The sequence below is a fragment of the Garra rufa genome, chromosome 7 (assembly GCF_049309525.1).
Source record: "Garra rufa chromosome 7, GarRuf1.0, whole genome shotgun sequence".
Lineage (NCBI taxonomy): Eukaryota > Metazoa > Chordata > Actinopteri > Cypriniformes > Cyprinidae > Garra > Garra rufa.
The window spans coordinates 2,042,311-2,061,865 of record NC_133367.1 but is presented as its reverse complement, the minus strand read 5'-3'; the positions used below and the strand labels follow the sequence as shown (position 1 = coordinate 2,061,865).

General features: G+C 34.3%; 1 protein-coding gene across 1 annotated transcript in view; it reads right to left on the bottom strand.

Moving 5' to 3' along the window:
* LOC141338924 (zinc finger RNA-binding protein-like) overlaps positions 1–18,916 on the bottom strand; it is a 49,895-nt gene extending 30,979 nt beyond the window's left edge. Inside the window, exons 1-7 of the mRNA XM_073844538.1 lie at positions 18,849–18,916; positions 11,148–11,394; positions 10,949–11,063; positions 8,960–9,175; positions 8,540–8,874; positions 3,820–4,002; positions 3,479–3,698 (exon numbers count right to left, since the gene is read on the bottom strand). Coding sequence (XP_073700639.1) covers positions 3,479–3,698; positions 3,820–4,002; positions 8,540–8,874; positions 8,960–9,175; positions 10,949–11,063; positions 11,148–11,394; positions 18,849–18,916 — 1,384 coding nt within the window. The remainder of the gene's footprint in view (positions 1–3,478; positions 3,699–3,819; positions 4,003–8,539; positions 8,875–8,959; positions 9,176–10,948; positions 11,064–11,147; positions 11,395–18,848) is intronic.
* Positions 18,917–19,555: the final 639 nt, after the last annotated feature.

Below are 19,555 nucleotides of genomic sequence, written 5' to 3'. Positions count from 1 at the left end.
CCAACGTAAATGTCGCAATTGCACACAAAATACTTTTAATCATTCAAAAAACTACTTTTACACGACAAACTTGTGCAATTGTAAAGAGTACGTAAATAATTCACCAAACTATTTTACGAACTGTTTTACGAAAAAGACCCCAATGCGTTATGTAAATTGTTGAAAAAACAAACGAATTTATAATAACTTCACATAATCTCCAACGTAAATGTCGCAATTGCACACAAAATACTTTTAATCATTCAAAAAACTACTTTTACACGACAAACTTGTGCAATTGTAAAGAGTATGTAAATAATTCACCAAACTATTTTACGAACTGTTTTACGAAAAAGACCCCAATGCGTTATGTAAACTGTTGAAAAAACAAACGAATTTATAATAACTTCACATAATCTCCAACGTAAATGTCGCAATTGCGCAAAAAATACTTTTAATTATTCAAAAAACTACTTTTACACGACAAACTTGTGCAATTGTAAAGAGTACGTAAATAATTCACCAAACTATTTTACGAACTGTTTTACGAAAAAGACCCCAATGCGTTATGTAAACTGTTGAAAAAACAAACGAATTTATAATAACTTCACATAATCTCCAACGTAAATGTCGCAATTGCACACAAAATACTTTTAATCATTCGAAAAACTACTTTTACACGACAAACTTGTGCAATTGTAAAGAGTATGTAAATAATTCACCAAACTATTTTACGAACTGTTTTACGAAAAAAGACCCCAATGCGTTATGTAAACTGTTGAAAAAACAAACAAATTTATAATAACTTCACATAATCTCCAACGTAAATGTCGCAATTGCACACAAAATACTTTTAATCATTCAAAAAATTACTTTTACACGACAAACTTGTGCAATTGTAAAGAGTACGTAAATAATTCACCAAACTATTTTACGAACTGTTTTACGAAAAAGACCCCAATGCGTTATGTAAACTGTTGAAAAAACAAACGAATTTATAATAACTTCACATAATCTCCAACGTAAATGTCGCAATTGCACACAAAATACTTTCAATCATTCAAAAAACTACTTTTACACGACAAACTTGTGCAATTGTAAAGAGTATGTAAATAATTCACCAAACTATTTTACGAACTGTTTTACGAAAAAGACCCCAATGCGTTATGTAAACTGTTGAAAAAACAAACGAATTTATAATAACTTCACATAATCTCCAACGTAAATGTCGCAATTGCACACAAAATACTTTTAATCATTCGAAAAACTACTTTTACACGACAAACTTGTGCAATTGTAAAGAGTACGTAAATAATTCACCAAACTATTTCACGAACTGTTTTACGAAAAAGACCCCAATGCGTTATGTAAACTGTTGAAAAAACAAACAAATTTATAATAACTTCACATAATCTCCAACGTAAATGTCGCAATTGCACACAAAATACTTTTAATCATTCAAAAAACTACTTTTACACGTCAAACTTGTGCAATTGTAAAGAGTACGTAAATAATTCACCAAACTATTTTACGAACTGTTTTACGAAAAAGACCCCAATGCGTTATGTAAACTGTTGAAAAAACAAATGAATTTATAATAACTTCACATAATCTCCAACGTAAATGTCGCAATTGCGCAAAAAATACTTTTAATCATTCGAAAAACTACTTTTACACGACAAACTTGTGCAATTGTAAAGAGTACGTAAATAATTCACCAAACTATTTTACGAACTGTTTTACGAAAAAGACCCCAATGCGTTATGTAAACTGTTGAAAAAACAAACAAATTTATAATAACTTCACATAATCTCCAACGTAAATGTCGCAATTGCACACAAAATACTTTTAATCATTCAAAAAACTACTTTTACACGTCAAACTTGTGCAATTGTAAAGAGTACGTAAATAATTCACCAAACTATTTTACGAACTGTTTTACGAAAAAGACCCCAATGCGTTATGTAAACTGTTGAAAAAACAAATTAATTTATAATAACTTCACATAATCTCCAACGTAAATGTCGCAATTGCGCAAAAAATACTTTTAATCATTCAAAAAACTACTTTTACACGACAAACTTGTGCAATTGTAAAGAGTACGTAAATAATTCACCAAACTATTTTACGAACTGTTTTACGAAAAAGACCCCAATGCGTTATGTAAACTGTTGAAAAAACAAACGAATTTATAATAACTTCACATAATCTCCAACGTAAATGTCGCAATTGCACACAAAATACTTTTAATCATTCGAAAAACTACTTTTACACAACAAACTTGTGCAATTGTAAAGAGTATGTAAATAATTCACCAAACTATTTTACGAACTGTTTTACGAAAAAGACCCCAATGCGTTATGTAAACTGTTGAAAAAACAAACGAATTTATAATAACTTCACATAATCTCCAACGTAAATGTCGCAATTGCACACAAAATACTTTTAATCATTCAAAAAACTTTTACACGACAAACTTGTGCAATTGTAAAGAGTATGTAAATAATTCACCAAACTATTTTACGAACTGTTTTACGAAAAAGACCCCAATGCGTTATGTAAACTGTTGAAAAAACAAACGAATTTATAATAACTTCACATAATCTCCAACGTAAATGTCGCAATTGCACACAAAATACTTTTAATCATTCAAAAAACTACTTTTACACGACAAACTTGTGCAATTGTAAAGAGTACGTAAATAATTCGCCAAACTATTTTACGAACTGTTTTACGAAAAAGACCCCAATGCGTTATGTAAACTGTTGAAAAAACAAACGAATTCATAATAACTTCACATAATCTCCAACGTAAATGTCGCAATTGCACACAAAATACTTTTAATCATTCAAAAAAATACTTTTACACGACAAACTTGTGCAATTGTAAAGAGTATGTAAATAATTCGCCAAACTATTCCTGTGTAAGTTCTCGTAACTGCGAAAAAACTCATTCATAAAATTATTTGTTCTAAAACAGATAGTATTACACACGATTTACACAGCGAGATACGAAAAAAGGCCCTAAATCATTATGTAAACTGTTGTAACGGCAAATGACTTTATAATAAATTCACACAATCGCCAATTTAAATGTCGCAATTGCAAACACATTTCTTTTAAGCATTCAGAAAACTAGTTTTATACTCATACTTGTGTAATCGCAAAGACTACGTAAATAATTCTTAAAAGCTATCAAAAGCTATCAGAACTGTCAAAACAGTGAATGAATTTACAATAGTAGTAAAAGTAAATGCTGAAGTTGCAAAAAAAAAAAAAAAAATTCCTTTTAATCATTCCGTAGTTTTATACTACTTGTAACTTCCACTGAATCACTGAAAAAATTTTTTTTATATTATGTACTTGTGCAATTGGAATTTTTACTTGTGGAAATTTCTGTGCCAGTCACTTTTAAAATGTTTGAAAACGGTAATCTGAATGATTTCAGAAAAATTAATTATGCTCACATTTAATGAAAAGGTCCTAATAAGGTCACTCACCAATAATGGCAACTTTAGCAGTGGTGGGTTTTTTCGCAAGAGACGCCATGGGTTTGGAAGAAGCCACGACTGGCGCCTTCTGCGCCACCGATGTATGGGTGGAAGCGGTTGTCGCCGCTGCCTTGCTAGTAGTCATCGTAACAGCAACAGGGGCAGAGCTCACGAAAACGGGCTCAGTGGAAGGGATGGGTTTGCCAAGTTTGGTGTGCAACTTCACAACCTGAGGAAAAGTTTGATAGTAGTTGCATTTCAACTAAAAGTTTAATCTTCAACACCAAAACATGTCAAAAAGCTCAAGAGCACTAAAATGGCCAACTGAACCATCGTGACATTTAACAAACCTTCTGGTGCTTGGATCCCCGGATGTGTGCAGCGTATGCATCGGCTCCAGTGCACGAGACATCGCACAATTCACAGCGCAGCTGCGTCTGGACACCGCGAGGTCCGTTGGTCACCTGACTGCCACTCTTCTGAGCCGCCTCTTTCTTCTTGTGCTTCTGTCCTTCCAGATGCTCTCGATACGTCTGCAGGAGACCACAGGAACACAAGTCAATGTAGAAATATGTTTGCTATTACTTTCCACTAAATATAGGAAACTTTATGGCAAGATACTACAGGCAAAAAATAGTTTTTTTGTTGTTGTTTTTTTAAATGCACTGGGCTGCGTTTCCCAAAAGCATCGTAAGCTTAAATTGATCGTAGCTCCATTGGTTTCAATGGGTCTACAATGTACTTAAGCTTACGATGCTTTTGGGAAACGCAGCCCTGGTCAGTTTTAAGATTTATGTAATTAGTTTTTTCATAACATGTTGTTGAGTAGTGAAAAGAAAACATCTAAAAGTTTCATTGTATGTTTCCTGTTTGCATCTGCAGATTTCAATTAAAACACGTATCTTTAAAGATGGTCTTCTAAAGTTTTTTCTCAACTTCAGTAGAACTTGCATACGCCAAATCTTACAGTTTTATTCCCATCTATATTCTGAAGATTTTTACAGAGGGGTTTGTTCATATATCATTCACCTGGTTTTATACAACATCTTATTCCTACAAACATGGCAAAATTTAACTTTTTTTTTTTTCTTACTGTTGAAGGTATTTTCAGATTTATGGGGTGATGATAAGAGATATCCAGAATCTCTTCTGTAAAAACCTTCGACACTAATGTCAACAAAATGAAACAAGAATTTTGAACCTAGGCTTACAGATTGCACTTTGTCTATTTACAACTATAGGTTTCCATGACAAATATCCTTAAAGTTGGTATTCTAAAAATGAGGGTTTTTTTTCTCAACTTTAGTAGAACTTACATACACCAAATTTTACAGTTTTATTCCCATCTATATTCTAAAGGTTTTTTACTGAGGGGTTTGTTCATATATCATTCGCCTGGTTTTAGACAACATCTTATTCCAACAAACTCGGTAAAATTAAACTTTTTTTCTTACTGTTGATGGTATTTTATGATTAATGGGGTGATGATAAGAGATATCCAGAATCCCTTCTGTAAAAACCTTTGACTCTAATACGTTGACAAAATAAAACAAGAATTTTGAACTTGGTCTTACAGATTGCACTGTCTATTTACAACTATAGGTTTCCATTACAAATATCTGTAAAGTTGGCATTCTAAAAAATATTTTTTTTCAACTCCAGTACAACTTACATACACCAAATTTTACAGTTTTATTTCCATCTGTATTCTAAAGGTTTTTACTGAGGGGTTTGTTCATATATCATTCGCCTGTTTTTCTACAACATCTTATTTCTAAAAACATGCTAAATGTAACTTTTTTTTTACCGTTGACAGTATTTTCTGATTTATGGAATGATAAAAAGAGATATCCAGAATTCCTTCTGTAAAAACATTTGACTCTAATATGTTAGCAAAATGAAACAACAATTTTGAACGTGGTCTTACAGATTGCACTTTGTCTAATTACCTCTAGATTTCAATTACAAATATCTTTAAAGTCAGTAGTCAAAAAACTAGTTTTTTCTCAACTTTAATAGAACTTACATACACCAAATATTACAGTTTAATTTCCAACTATATTCTTAAGATTTTTACTGAGAGGTTTGTTCACATATCACTCGCCTGGTTTTAGACAACATCTTATTCCTACAAACTTGGTAAAATTACTTTTTTTTTCCCCTTACTGTTGATTTTCTGACTTATGGGGTGATAATAAGAGATATTCAGAATGCCTTCTGTAAAAACCTTCGGCTCTAATATGTCAACAAAATGAAACAAGAATTTTGAACCTAGGCTTACAGACTGCACTTTGTCTATTTACATCTATAGATTTATAGATTGGCATTCTAAAATTTATTTTTTCTCAACTTCAGTACAACTTACACCAAATTTTACAGTTTTATTTCCATCTATATTCTAAAGGTTTTTTACTGAGGGGTTTGTTCATATATCATTCGCCTGGTTTTAGACAACATCTTATTCCTACAAACTTGGTAAAATTAAATTTTTTCTTACTGTTGATGGTATTTTCTGATTAATGGGGTGATGATAAGAGATATCTATAATCCCTTCTGTAAAAACCTTTGACTCTAGTATGTCAACAAAATGAAACAAGAATTTTGAACCTTGCCTTACTGACTGCACTTTGTCTATTTACAACTATAAGTAGACAACACTTTGTCTACTTACAACCAACTAAGTGGGTAATCATAAAATGAGTTTTTTTCTTAACTTTAGTAGAACTTACATACACCATATTTTACGGTTTCATTTCCACCTATATTCTGAAGATTTTTACTGAGGGGTTTGTTCATATATTAATCGCCTGATTTTAGACAACATTTTATTCCTACAAACTTGGTAAAATTACATTTTTTTCCTTACTGTTGACAGTATTTTCTGATTTATGGGGTGATAATAAGAGATATTCAGAATGCCTTCTGTAAAAACCTTCGACTCTAATATGTCAACAAAATGAAACAAGAATCTTGAACCTGGCCTTACAGATTTCTTCTGTGGAAATGTATACATGCCAGTGCATGTTTTATTAGATAATGCCTCACTTGCATATAACATATTAGAAAACTTGTAATACAAAACAAGTTACTTTGAAGCTGCCTAAATATAGATTTCTGGTCATCAAAAATGGTTAAAATAAGATAAAAACTGAAGTAATAGATATCACCATACTTCCCCAGTTGACTGACAACATTAAAAATGACAAAGTTACAATTTTACAAGTTTTCTAAAACGTTATGTTTAAATATGCAAGTGAGGTGTTATCTGATTAAACATGCAATAAATTGCATACATTTACAAGAAAATACTGTCAGCAACAAAAAACATAACTTTCACACTGTTTTAACCCTACTGAAGAATAAATATAATAAAATGTATTTAAAACATTTATTTCATGCTAAGTATACTTCAAATACATTTACATCTTATGTACTTAATAAAAATACTAAACTGGTGTATTTAAAGTATGCTAAACTGGAACATTTAATTTTGTACTTAATGCACTTTAATTGGGCGGAAGTAGCGCTGATGTCCAACTAAAGATATATTTAAGTATTTCTGATTGCGCAAAAGTGGCATTATTGCAAGTATACTTTAGGTACACTTTAAATAATATTGGTCTTTAAATGCAAAATACCTAAAGATCATACAATCCTCATCAACAGTGACATTAAAACATATTTCAGGCTTAATATTAAGAACTTTGCATTGTACACAAGTAGTCTATCTATTTACATCTATAGATTTCAATTACAGTACATATTTTGAAAGTTTTTTTCTCAACTTTAGTACAACATACATGCACCAAATTTTACAGTTTTAGTCCCATCTATATTCTGGAGATTTTTACTGAGGGGTTTGTTCATACATTATTTACCTGGTTTTATACAACATCTTATTCCTAAAAACATGTCAAATGCAACTTTTTTTCTGACTGTTGACAGTATTTTCTGATTTATGGAGTGATAAAAAGAGATATCAAGAATTCCTTCTGTAAAAACCTTTGAATCTAATATGTCAACAAAATAAAAGAAGAATTTTGAACCTGGCCTTATAGATTTCTTCTGTGAAAACGCATACATGCCAGTGCATGTTTAATTAGATAATGCCTCGCTAGCATGTAACATCTTAGAAATCTTGTAATACAAAACAAGTTACTTTGAAGCTGCCTAAATATAGATTTTCAGCCATTAAAAATGGTCAAAATAAGATAAGCTAAAGTAATACTTCCCCAGTTGACTGACAGCAAGTTTTCTGAAATTGTATGCTTAAATATGCAAGGGCTAAACATACACCAACTTGCATACATTTCCAAAATATCCTGACCGTAACTAAAAGCTTAACTTTTACAATATTTTAAGGTATAAATTGTGGCACAAAACCAGGCAAATTATATATGAACAAACCTATCAGCAGTGTTAGGGAATGTAATCTTTAAACTAAATTACATCGTTACGTTTATTGAAAGTTTATTGCATCACATTCTGATTCTTGGAGGGGCTTCCTTATTTATTTTTTAATAAAAATTTAACTATAACCTATATTTTTAAAACTGCAAAGGCTCTTTCACACAATAGTAATGCAACACTTTACCAGTTACTTGAAAAAAGTAATCTGATTACGTAACTCGTGTTACTTATAATGCATTTCCCCAACACTGCCCCTCAGTAAAAATCTTCAGAATACAGAAAGCACTGAAACTGTTAAGCTTGGTGTATGTGCTGATGAAGTAGAGGGAACACTCACTTTGAGAAATCCGCATTGAGAAATGAACTGAAATTGAAGTTGACATACGAAAATAGATCGAATAAACTGGTAACAACAAACTGATCCAAAAACAACCATTCAACTTTGATTGGCTGAGGTTTTGTGCATTAGTTTGAATCTACCTAAATATATATTTTAGACCTTTGGAAATGGTGTACGGTGAGCAACATTTACTTGCATTAGATGGAGAATAAATTATCTTCACCTGATGAGAAAGACCTACACATTTGGGGCCTGAGGGTGAATAGATGATCAGGAAAATTTTATTTTTGGCTGATTGTGGATTTAATGCAAACACTCACCTGTGGCCCGGCACAGCTTATCTTGCAGATATCGCAATAGTGCAGCTGTGGCTGTTTGGGCGGGCCTTTGGGCTTCTGAATTTTGTTCTGGTGGAAAACAGGCTTCTTGTATGTGTTGACGGTGGAACTGGTGATCGTGCCGCTCCCGGTGTTGCTCCAGGAGGAGTTGGCGATCTGTTTGGGAGGTTGCTGTGTCTGCTGAGGTGGCGGTGGCTGTTGCGGCTGCTGGAGCGGTGGTTGAGGCGGTGCCTGAGGGGGCACCAACTGCGCCGGCTGGAAGTATGACGGCGTAGATGTGTAACCGCTAGACTCATAGCTGGAATAACTGAGACCGGCTGAAGCAACAAAGAAAGCAACACCGTTAGACGATACACCGACGGCTATTCGTGGCGTATAAATCGGAATCTGACGCGGCCGTACCGGAGTAGGACGTAGCAGCTGTGGAGTTGAAGGAAGAACTGGGTGTGTAAGTGGATATGGTGGCAGGAGTTTGCTGTACGCTGGTTGATGTAGGGTAGATGGTGTAACTAGAAGACACAGAGCTCGCAGCGGGAGGGGGTTTCAGAGCCGCGACCTGTCTTTGAACAGGCGGCTGACTGTACACTGTGCTCGTGGGACTGTAGCCACTTTTCAGCCCTGGAAAGGCAAAGATTGTCTAATTTTAACCTAAGAAAATTGGAAGCTGTAGCTTATTTAACATATTAATGGCATTTGTGATCCTTAACCACAAAACCAGGTAACACCACGGGTATATTTGTAGCAACGGCCAATAATACATTGAATGGGTCAAAATGATTGATTTTTCTTTTATGCCAAAAATCATTAGGATTTTAAGTAAAGATCATGTTCCATGAAGATATTTTGTAAATTTCCTACCGTAAATATGTCACAACCTAATTTTTGATTGATAATGTGCATTGCTAAGAACTTAATTTAGACCATTTTAAAGACGTTTTTCTCTTTTCTTTTGCACCCAGATTCCAAATTTTCAAATAGTTGTATTTTGGCCAAATATTGTCCTATGGAAAGCTTATGTATTCAGCTTTTACTTTTTAATTTTTTTTTTTCTTTTTTTTTTTAATGGACCCTTATGACTGGTTTTGTGGTCCAGGGTCACTTTAGATTGCTTTCAAATATCTTAGATAGGTCTTTTTTCCCCCCCAAGTAATTCTAAAAGTTTAATGCAAGACGTAAAATACATGTAAGTTCACATGGTTTCTCACCAACAGAACACAAATATTTAATCATTTTAATTTATATACACCACTATTTCAACATATAAACAACACTACTACTTAGTAGTAGTAGTAGTAGTAGTAGTAATATTTATTAGTATTTTGAATTAGTTTCTATTTTTATTATCATTTTAGTAATATTATGTGCTTTTGTCATTTTTTTCATTAAAGTTTTTTTTAGCTGCAAAACGATTGGCCGCAATTAATATTTAATAGATAAATTACTAGATATTTATATTTACATATAATATAAATTATATACAATTGTTTACATAGAAATATTTTTTAAATATATTCATGTATGTGTGTATTTAGACATGCATAATAAAACACAGTACACACACACACACATAGAATGCAAATATAAATCATTTTGCAGCTCTAGTTTGTTTTAAATTTATTTTTATTTCAGTTTTAGAAATTGTAATACTTAATCTATTTCTTTGATCATTTTTTTTTACTTCATTTCAGTTACAGCTTTACCTTAAAATATATATTGATATACACTAACTAAAACAAATATCTTAAAATAAAATGCAACACAAGAAACTTTTAATTTACAATACACATTTTTTCAGGAAAAAGACTTCCTTTTTAGAAAACATGGTTAAAAAGTGCATTAAAATCATTGCAACTCACAATACTGCGTAAATGTATAGTAACAGTTATAATATTTAAAAATAATTAATAATTATTACACTATGCAATTTCTCTATAATTTTTACAATAAATAAAATGTAATAGAATTAAAAAAAAAAAAAAAACTATTCAGCACCAGTCTGTAAATCAATATTACCCTCATAGTTACAGATTCTGACATTTATTTTTTAAACTACTTAGTATTTCTGAATGGGAATGTTGTATATCTAACACGGAAAAATTACAATTCTGTCATCATTCACTCACAAAAGAAGATATTTTGTATAATGTTGGTAACCAAACCGTTTCTGGTCCCCAGAGGGGATCATCAACTGTTTGGTTACCCACATTCCTCAAAATATCTTATCTTTTATGTTAACCCGAAGAAAGAAACTCATACAGGTTCGGAACTATTTGAGGATGAGTGTATAATTACAGAAATTTTGGGTGAACCAATGAACTGTCTTCAAAACTACAAATTTCATAAATCTGTTTAAATACTTAGCTATGATTGTTACCTGTTAATTAGACTCACCTGTCTGGAAGTAGGCCTCAGTTGCGGTTCGCTGCGCAGGTGCGATGCTCGTTTGAAAGTACTGCTTGTTCTCGTAGCTGCTGACCGACGGCGGTCGACCATAGCTATAATTCTCCTGTATAATCAGTTAATTTAGAATAGGTAAATGAGCCAACTTGAGATGCATCATTAATATGAATGAAGCAAACAGAAGACTAACCGGTTCGGTCAACACCTGGTAGGTTTGAGGGGTGGTCGTCAGTTGTGGGGTCGTTTCGGGCTGTCGGTAACAGTAGTTCGGGGCGGGATGGGGCTGGTAGGTGGGGTAGGGGGCTGTAACCGCGGGACTCGCCGGTTGGGCGGTGACGGTGGGGTACGAGGCCGTCACCGCGTGGGCCACTCCAGGGGCGGGCTGGACGTTATAGCTGCCCGTGGTCGGGTGGGAATAGGCAGGAGGCGGCTGGGCGCTGGATGGGAATTTTGGGATTCAGAATGAATGCGGTTTACACCCTGATAGCACAAGTACATCATGGAGGCATCTATTCGATGTCTGCAAGACGTACTCATCTGTAATACGTCTATAGGATGTTTCCTATAAGATCAGACGCCAAAAAGACGTCTATTAGATGTCTTTAAGATGTATACAATTTAGAATGTTTATAAAACTGACATCTTACCCAGATAGCACACATACATCTGCAAGACGTGGCTAAAAATAACTATTGTTCTTAAAGGAACACTCCACTTTTTTTTTGGAAATAGGCTCATTCTCCAACTCCCCCCGAGTTAATAAGTTGAGTTTTACCGTTTTGAAATCCAATCAGCCATTCTCCTGTTCTGGCGATATTACTTTTAGCATAGCTTAGCATAGGTCATTGAATCCTATTAGACCAATAGCATCGCGTTCAAAAATGACCAACGAGTTTCGATATTTGTCCTATTTAAAACTTGACTCGTTCTGTAGTTATATCGTGTACTAAGAACAGCGGAAATGTAAAGCTGTGGTTTTCTAGGCCGATAAGATTAGGAACTACACTCCCATTCCGGCGTAATAGTCAAGGACGTTTGCTGCCGTAACATGGCAGAAGCAGGCGCAGTAATTCAATGATTTATGCTAAGCTATGCTAAAAGTGATATCGGCAGAACAGGAGAATGACCGAATGGATTTCAAAACGGTAAAACTCAATTTATTAACTCGGGGGGAGTTGGAGAATGAGCCTATTTCCAAAAAAAGTGGAGTGTTCCTTTAAATGTTTAATTACTTTTGAACCGCTAATCCAATTTGAATGCACAGAGTCTACTCTTTTTTTTAGTGATATCAGCGGCTTCACTCCTGAAACTTTTTGGACAGGTCTATATTGTCAATAAACTAAATAGGCCTGTTTTACACAAATAATCGACTATAAGAATATTGTAATAAATGGCTATAACTTGTTTGGGGAATGTTATATATAGACAACTTTATTTGGAAGTGTAAAAGAAAAAAATATCCAAAAAATACTGACTTAAACCTTAATATCTCAACATCCATAAGACTCTATTGTCTGATGTCAAAGGGTGTGAAAGACATGGTACATATCAGACCATTTACCAAGTTTGATGCTTATACATTGAAATTTGAGGTTTCTATGGACATCTGAAAACCCTTAAAGTAATAGTTTTTGAAGAAAAGTATAGGTCCAGCATTCAGGTGTAAATTCATTAACAATGCTGTGAGTTGTAATTCATGCACTTCTGGACTAGGACTCTTAGCCCAGATAATTTCATGGACCTGGCACAACTAGTTCTGGAGATATTTCAGTCTGAACATGGTCACTCAGACTGTGATGCCAAAATTTGTTTACAGATTTTTTGTAAAAAAAAAAAAAAAAAAAAAAAGTAAGCACAGTAGAGATCTGAAATTTTATATATGATCTATTGGGCATATTACCCATCAGACAAATCTGAGGAGGTCAGGTGGGGAAATTTTTTTTTAAATTTGATGATTCCAGCTGGAATGACCCTATATTTACTTTAACCAAAACCAAAAGCACCTTTACAAGTGTGCAACATACCATGGTAGTAGAGTAGTATTTACTTTAATGAATACCAAAATACCCCTGATAACACACATACACCATGGAGCTGTCTATTTACTAATTAAGATTTTTTTAAGTGTTCTCTCATCTGTAATACGTCTATAAGGTGTTCCCTAACAAATGTCAAAAAGACGTTTAGAACATATGTAAAACTGACATCCTAAAGACGTGTCAGATGTTTGTACACAGCAGATGCTTTCCAGATCAAGCGATCTTTAACAGACAACTTGCAGATGTCTACTTTATTATGTCTGCATTACATCTGCAGGACATATTTTTTAAAAAGTGTACGCTCATCTGCAATACGTTTACAGGATGTTTCCTATCAGATGTCAAATAGATGTTTATTAGATGTCTTTAAGATGTTTATGATTTAGACTGGATGTAAAAATGACATCCTAAAGATGTCTGAACACAGCAGATGCTTTCCAGATCAAGCGATTTTTAACAGACATCTTGCAGGCGTACGTGTGCTATCTGGGTATGCACCCTTACAAGTGTGCAAAATACCATTGTAATAGTATTTACTTTAACGAATACCAAAAGCACCCTTACAAGTGTGCAAAATACCATTGTAATACCACCAAAATACCCCTGATAACACACGTACATCACTGAGACGTCTTTTTGACATCTGCATATCTGTGTTTGCTCATCTGCAATACATCTATAGGACGTTTCCTATTAGGTGTTAAAAGACATTTGTTAGATGTTTGTACAGAGCAGATGCTTTCCAGATCAAGTGATGTTTAACAGACATCTTGCAGGCGTACGTGTGCTATCTGGGTATGCACCCTTACAAGTGTGCAAAATACCATTGTAATAGTATTAACTTTAACAAACACCAAAATACCCCTGATAACACACATACATTACATAGCCGTCTATTTGACGTCTGCATTTACATCTGCAATACATATTTTTAGTGTTTGCTCATCTGCAATACGTCTATTAGATGTCTTTAAGATGTTTATGATTTAGAATGGATATAAAACTGACATCTTACAGATGTCTGCTAGACTTTTGTACACAGCAGATGCTTTCCAGATCAAGCAATCTTTAACAGACATCTTGCAGACATAAAGTGTGCTATTTGGGTATGCACCCTTACAAGTGCGCAAAATACCATGGCAATAGAATTTACTTTAACAAATACCAAAAGCACCCTTAAGTGTGCAAAATACCATGGCAATAGAATTTACTTTAACAAATACCAAAAGCACCCTTAAGTGTGCAAAATACCATGGCAATAGTATTTACTTTAACAAATACCAAAAGCACCCTTAAGTGTGCAAAATACCATGGCAATAGTATTTACTTTAACAAATACCAAAAGCACCCTTAAGTGTGCAAAATACCATGGCAATAGTATTTAGTTTAACAAATACCAAAAGCACCCTTAAGTGCGCAAAATACCATGGCAATAGTATTTAGTTTAACAAATACCAAAAGCACCCTTACAAGTGCGCAAAATACCATGGCAATAGTATTTACTTTAACAAATACCAAAAGCACCCTTACAAGTGCGCAAAATACCATGGCAATAGTATTTACTTAAACGAATACCAAAAGCACCCTTACAAGTGTGCAAAATACCATGGCAATAGTATTTACTTTAACGAATACCAAAAGCACCCTTACAAGTGCGCAAAATACCATGGCAATAGTATTTACTTAAACGAATACCAAAAGCACCCTTACAAGTGCGCAAAATACCATGGCAATAGTATTTACTTAAACGAATACCAAAAGCACCCTTACAAGTGTGCAAAATACCATGGCAATAGTATTTACTTAAACGAATACCAAAAGCACCCTTACAAGTGTGCAAAATACCATGGCAATAGTATTTACTTAAACGAATACCAAAAGCACCCTTACAAGTGCGCAAAATACCATGGCAATAGTATTTACTTAAACGAATACCAAAAGCACCCTTACAAGTGTGCAAAATACCATGGCAATAGTATTTACTTTAACGAATACCAAAAGCACCCTTACAAGTGCGCAAAATACCATGGCAATAGTATTTACTTAAACGAATACCAAAAGCACCCTTACAAGTCTGCAAAATACCATGGCAATAGTATTTACTTAAACGAATACCAAAAGCACCCTTACAAGTGCGCAAAATACCATGGCAATAGTATTTACTTAAACGAATACCAAAAGCACCCTTACAAGTGTGCAAAATACCATGGCAATAGTATTTACTTAAACGAATACCAAAAGCACCCTTACAAGTGCGCAAAATACCATGGCAATAGTATTTACTTAAACGAATACCAAAAGCACCCTTACAAGTGCGCAAAATACCATGGCAATAGTATTTACTTAAACGAATACCAAAAGCACCCTTACAAGTGTGCAAAATACCATGGCAATAGTATTTATTTTAACGAATAACAAAAGCACCCTTACAAGTGTGCAAAATACCATGGCAATAGTATTTACTTAAACTACTAAAAGCACCCTTACAAGTGCGCAAAATACCATGGCAATAGTATTTACTTTAGCGAATACCAAAAGCACCCTTACAAGTGCGCAAAATACCATGGCAATAGTATTTACTTTAGCGAATACCAAAAGCACCCTTACAAGTGCGCAAAATACCATGGCAATAGTATTTACTTTAGCGAATACCAAAAGCACCCTTACAAGTGTGCAAAATACCATGGCAATAGTATTTACTTTAGCGAATACCAAAAGCACCCTTACAAGTGTGCAAAATACCATGGCAATAGTATTTACTTTAGCGAATACCAAAAGCACCCTTACAAGTGTGCAAAATACCATGGCAATAGTATTTACTTTAGCGAATACCAAAAGAACCCTTACAAGTGTGCAAAATACCATGGCAATAGTATTTACTTTAACGAATACCAAAAGCACCCTTATAAGTGTGCAAAATACCATGGCAATAGAATTTACTTTAACGAATACCAAAAGCACCCTTATAAGTGTGCAAAATACCATGGCAATAGAATTTACTTTAACGAATACCAAAAGCACCCTTAAGTGTGCAAAATACCATGGCAATAGTATTTACTTTAGCGAATACCAAAAGCACCCTTACAAGTGTGCAAAATACCATGGCAATAGTATTTACTTTAGCGAATACCAAAAGCACCCTTACAAGTGTGCAAAATACCATGGCAATAGAATTTACTTTAACGAATACCAAAAGCACCCTTAAGTGTGCAAAATACCATGGCAATAGAATTTACTTTAACGAATACCAAAAGCACCCTTATAAGTGTGCAAAATACCATGGCAATAGAATTTACTTTAACGAATACCAAAAGCACCCTTACAAGTGTGCAAAATACCATGGCAATAGTATTTACTTTAACGAATACCAAAAGCACCCTTATAAGTGTGCAAAATACCATGGCAATAGAATTTACTTTAACGAATACCAAAAGCACCCTTAAGTGTGCAAAATACCATGGCAATAGTATTTACTTTAGCGAATACCAAAAGCACCCTTACAAGTGTGCAAAATACCATGGCAATAGAATTTACTTTAACGAATACCAAAAGCACCCTTACAAGTGTGCAAAATACCATGGCAATAGAATTTACTATAACGAATACCAAAAGCACCCTTACAAGTGTGCAAAATACCATGGCAATAGAATTTACTTTAACAAATACCAAAAGCACCCTTACAAGTGTGCAAAATACCATGGCAATAGTATTTACTATAACGAATACCAAAAGCACCCTTACAAGTGTGCAAAATACCATGGCAATAGAATTTACTATAACGAATACCAAAAGCACCCTTACAAGTGTGCAAAATACCATGGCAATAGAATTTACTTTAACAAATACCAAAAGCACCCTTACAAGTGTGCAAAATACCATGGCAATAGTATTTACTTTAACGAATACCAAAAGCACCCTTACAAGTGCGCAAAATACCGTGGCAATAGTATTTACTTTAACGAATACCAAAAGCACCCTTACAAGTGCGCAAAATACCATGGCAATAGTATTTACTTTAACGAATACCAAAAGCACCCTTACAAGTGTGCAAAATACCATGGCAATAGTATTTACTTTAACGAATACCAAAAGCACCCTTACAAGTGCGCAAAATACCGTGGCAATAGTATTTACTTTAACGAATACCAAAAGCACCCTTACAAGTGCGCAAAATACCGTGGCAATAGTATTTACTTTAACAAATACCAAAAGCACCCTTACAAGTGCGCAAAATACCATGGCAATAGTATTTACTTTAACGAATACCAAAAGCACCCTTACAAGTGTGCAAAATACCATGGCAATAGAATTTACTTTAACGAATACCAAAAGCACCCTTAAGTGTGCAAAATACCATGGCAATAGAATTTACTTTAACGAATACCAAAAGCACCCTTAAGTGTGCAAAATACCATGGCAATAGTATTTACTTTAGCGAATACCAAAAGCACCCTTACAAGTGTGCAAAATACCATGGCAATAGAATTTACTATAACGAATACCAAAAGCACCCTTACAAGTGTGCAAAATACCATGGCAATAGAATTTACTTTAACAAATACCAAAAGCACCCTTACAAGTGTGCAAAATACCATGGCAATAGTATTTACTTTAACGAATACCGAAAGCACCCTTACAAGTGTGCAAAATACCATGGCAATAGAATTTACTTTAACAAATACCAAAAGCACCCTTAAGTGTGCAAAATACCATGGCAATAGTATTTACTTTAACGAATACCGAAAGCACCCTTACAAGTGCGCAAAATACCATGGCAATAGTATTTACTTTAACGAACACCAAAATACCCCTAATAACACAAATACATTACATAGCCGTCTATTTGACGTCTGCATTTACATCTGCAATACATATTTTTTAGTGTTTGCTCATCTGCAATACGTCTATTAGATGTCTTTAAGATGTTTATGATTTAGAATGGATATAAAACTGACATCTTACAGATGTCTGCCAGACTTTTGTACACAGCAGATGCTTTCCAGATCAAGCAATCTTTAACAGACATCTTGCAGACATAAAGTGTGCTATTTGGGTATGCACCCTTACAAGTGCGCAAAATACCATGGCAATAGTCTTTACTTTAACAAATACCAAAAGCACCCTTACAAGTGCGCAAAATACCATGGCAATAGTATTTACTGTAACAAATACCAAAAGCACCCTTAAGTGTGCAAAATACCATTGTAATACCACCAAAATACCCCTGATTACACACGTACATCACTGAGACGTCTATTTGACATTGCATTTACATCTGCAATACATATTTTTTAGCGTTTGCTCATCTGCAATACATCTATAGGACGTTTCCTATTAGGTGTTAAAAAGACATTTGTTAGATGTTTGTACACGGCAGATGCTTTCCAGATCAAGTGATGTTTAACAGACATCTTGCAGACGTGTGGTACCTGGGCCCTTACATGTGTGCAAAATACCATGGTAATAGTATTCACTCTAACAAATACCAAAATGCAGTACTTGTTTGTAAGCATAGCACATTTTTAACATTCAAGTGCAATGGAAAAGTCATAGAATTCTATGGTAAAACCATAGTACTAAATGTTTACCATGGTATTAACATGGTACTCCATGGTACCGCGTGTACATAAGCACGACAGCATCGCAGTGTTTATATTAGAACGTGCATATTTCCCGCTAACACACTTTCACTGTATCACAACATCATGCAAGCATCAGTAAACACATAAACAACAGCAGCTCATGAGATCTGTGAGCACTGGCCGTCAGCATCTCGTTTAAAAAGACCGTCGTATCCTTATGACTACTGTAAATAAACGATGTGTTCATGCGCATGTGTGTTTGTTTTGTACCTGTACTGCGGGCCGGAGGCGGCAGCTGCAGCTGCATGTGTGAATCCATAATAATTACTGGCCGCCATCATAGAAACTTCAGCAGCAGCAGCGGCGGCGTCTCCTGCGCTCACGTGACCGACACGTGTCCGTGACGTCAACGGTCACCTTCGCGCCTCTGCCCCCCGTGGAGCCTAAAAATAAAAACCGTTATGAGGTAAAGATTAATTGTGTTATACAATTATTTATATATAGCTGTTTCTTATGAGATCGATTTAAAAGTGAAAACAAACTGGTTCAAATAGATTCACAAAAAACTCTGATTTCCTCATTTTTATTTTTTTTTTCAAAACTGAGGTATTGATTTTTTGTTATGGTCTCCTATCAAACTACCCAAAATGTAACGAACAGGTTTTATTATCGTGATTACCGGTGTACAAACATAACTTTTCAGATGCTTTCCCGATCAAGCAATAGCTAACAGACATCTTGCAGACGTATGTGCGATATCCGGGCATGTACATCACACAGACATTTATTTGACATCTGCAAGATGTATTTTTTAAAGAGTTTGCTGATCTGAAATACATCCAAACAAACAGCAAACCTACTCCTAATAATAAACCTAATATTGTTAACTTAAATTTGCATTGTTTACCTTTGTATTACACCTACCAGAGTTTTTTTTTTTAATATGCAAATCCAATTTTTTGGATAGGAAACCTCTA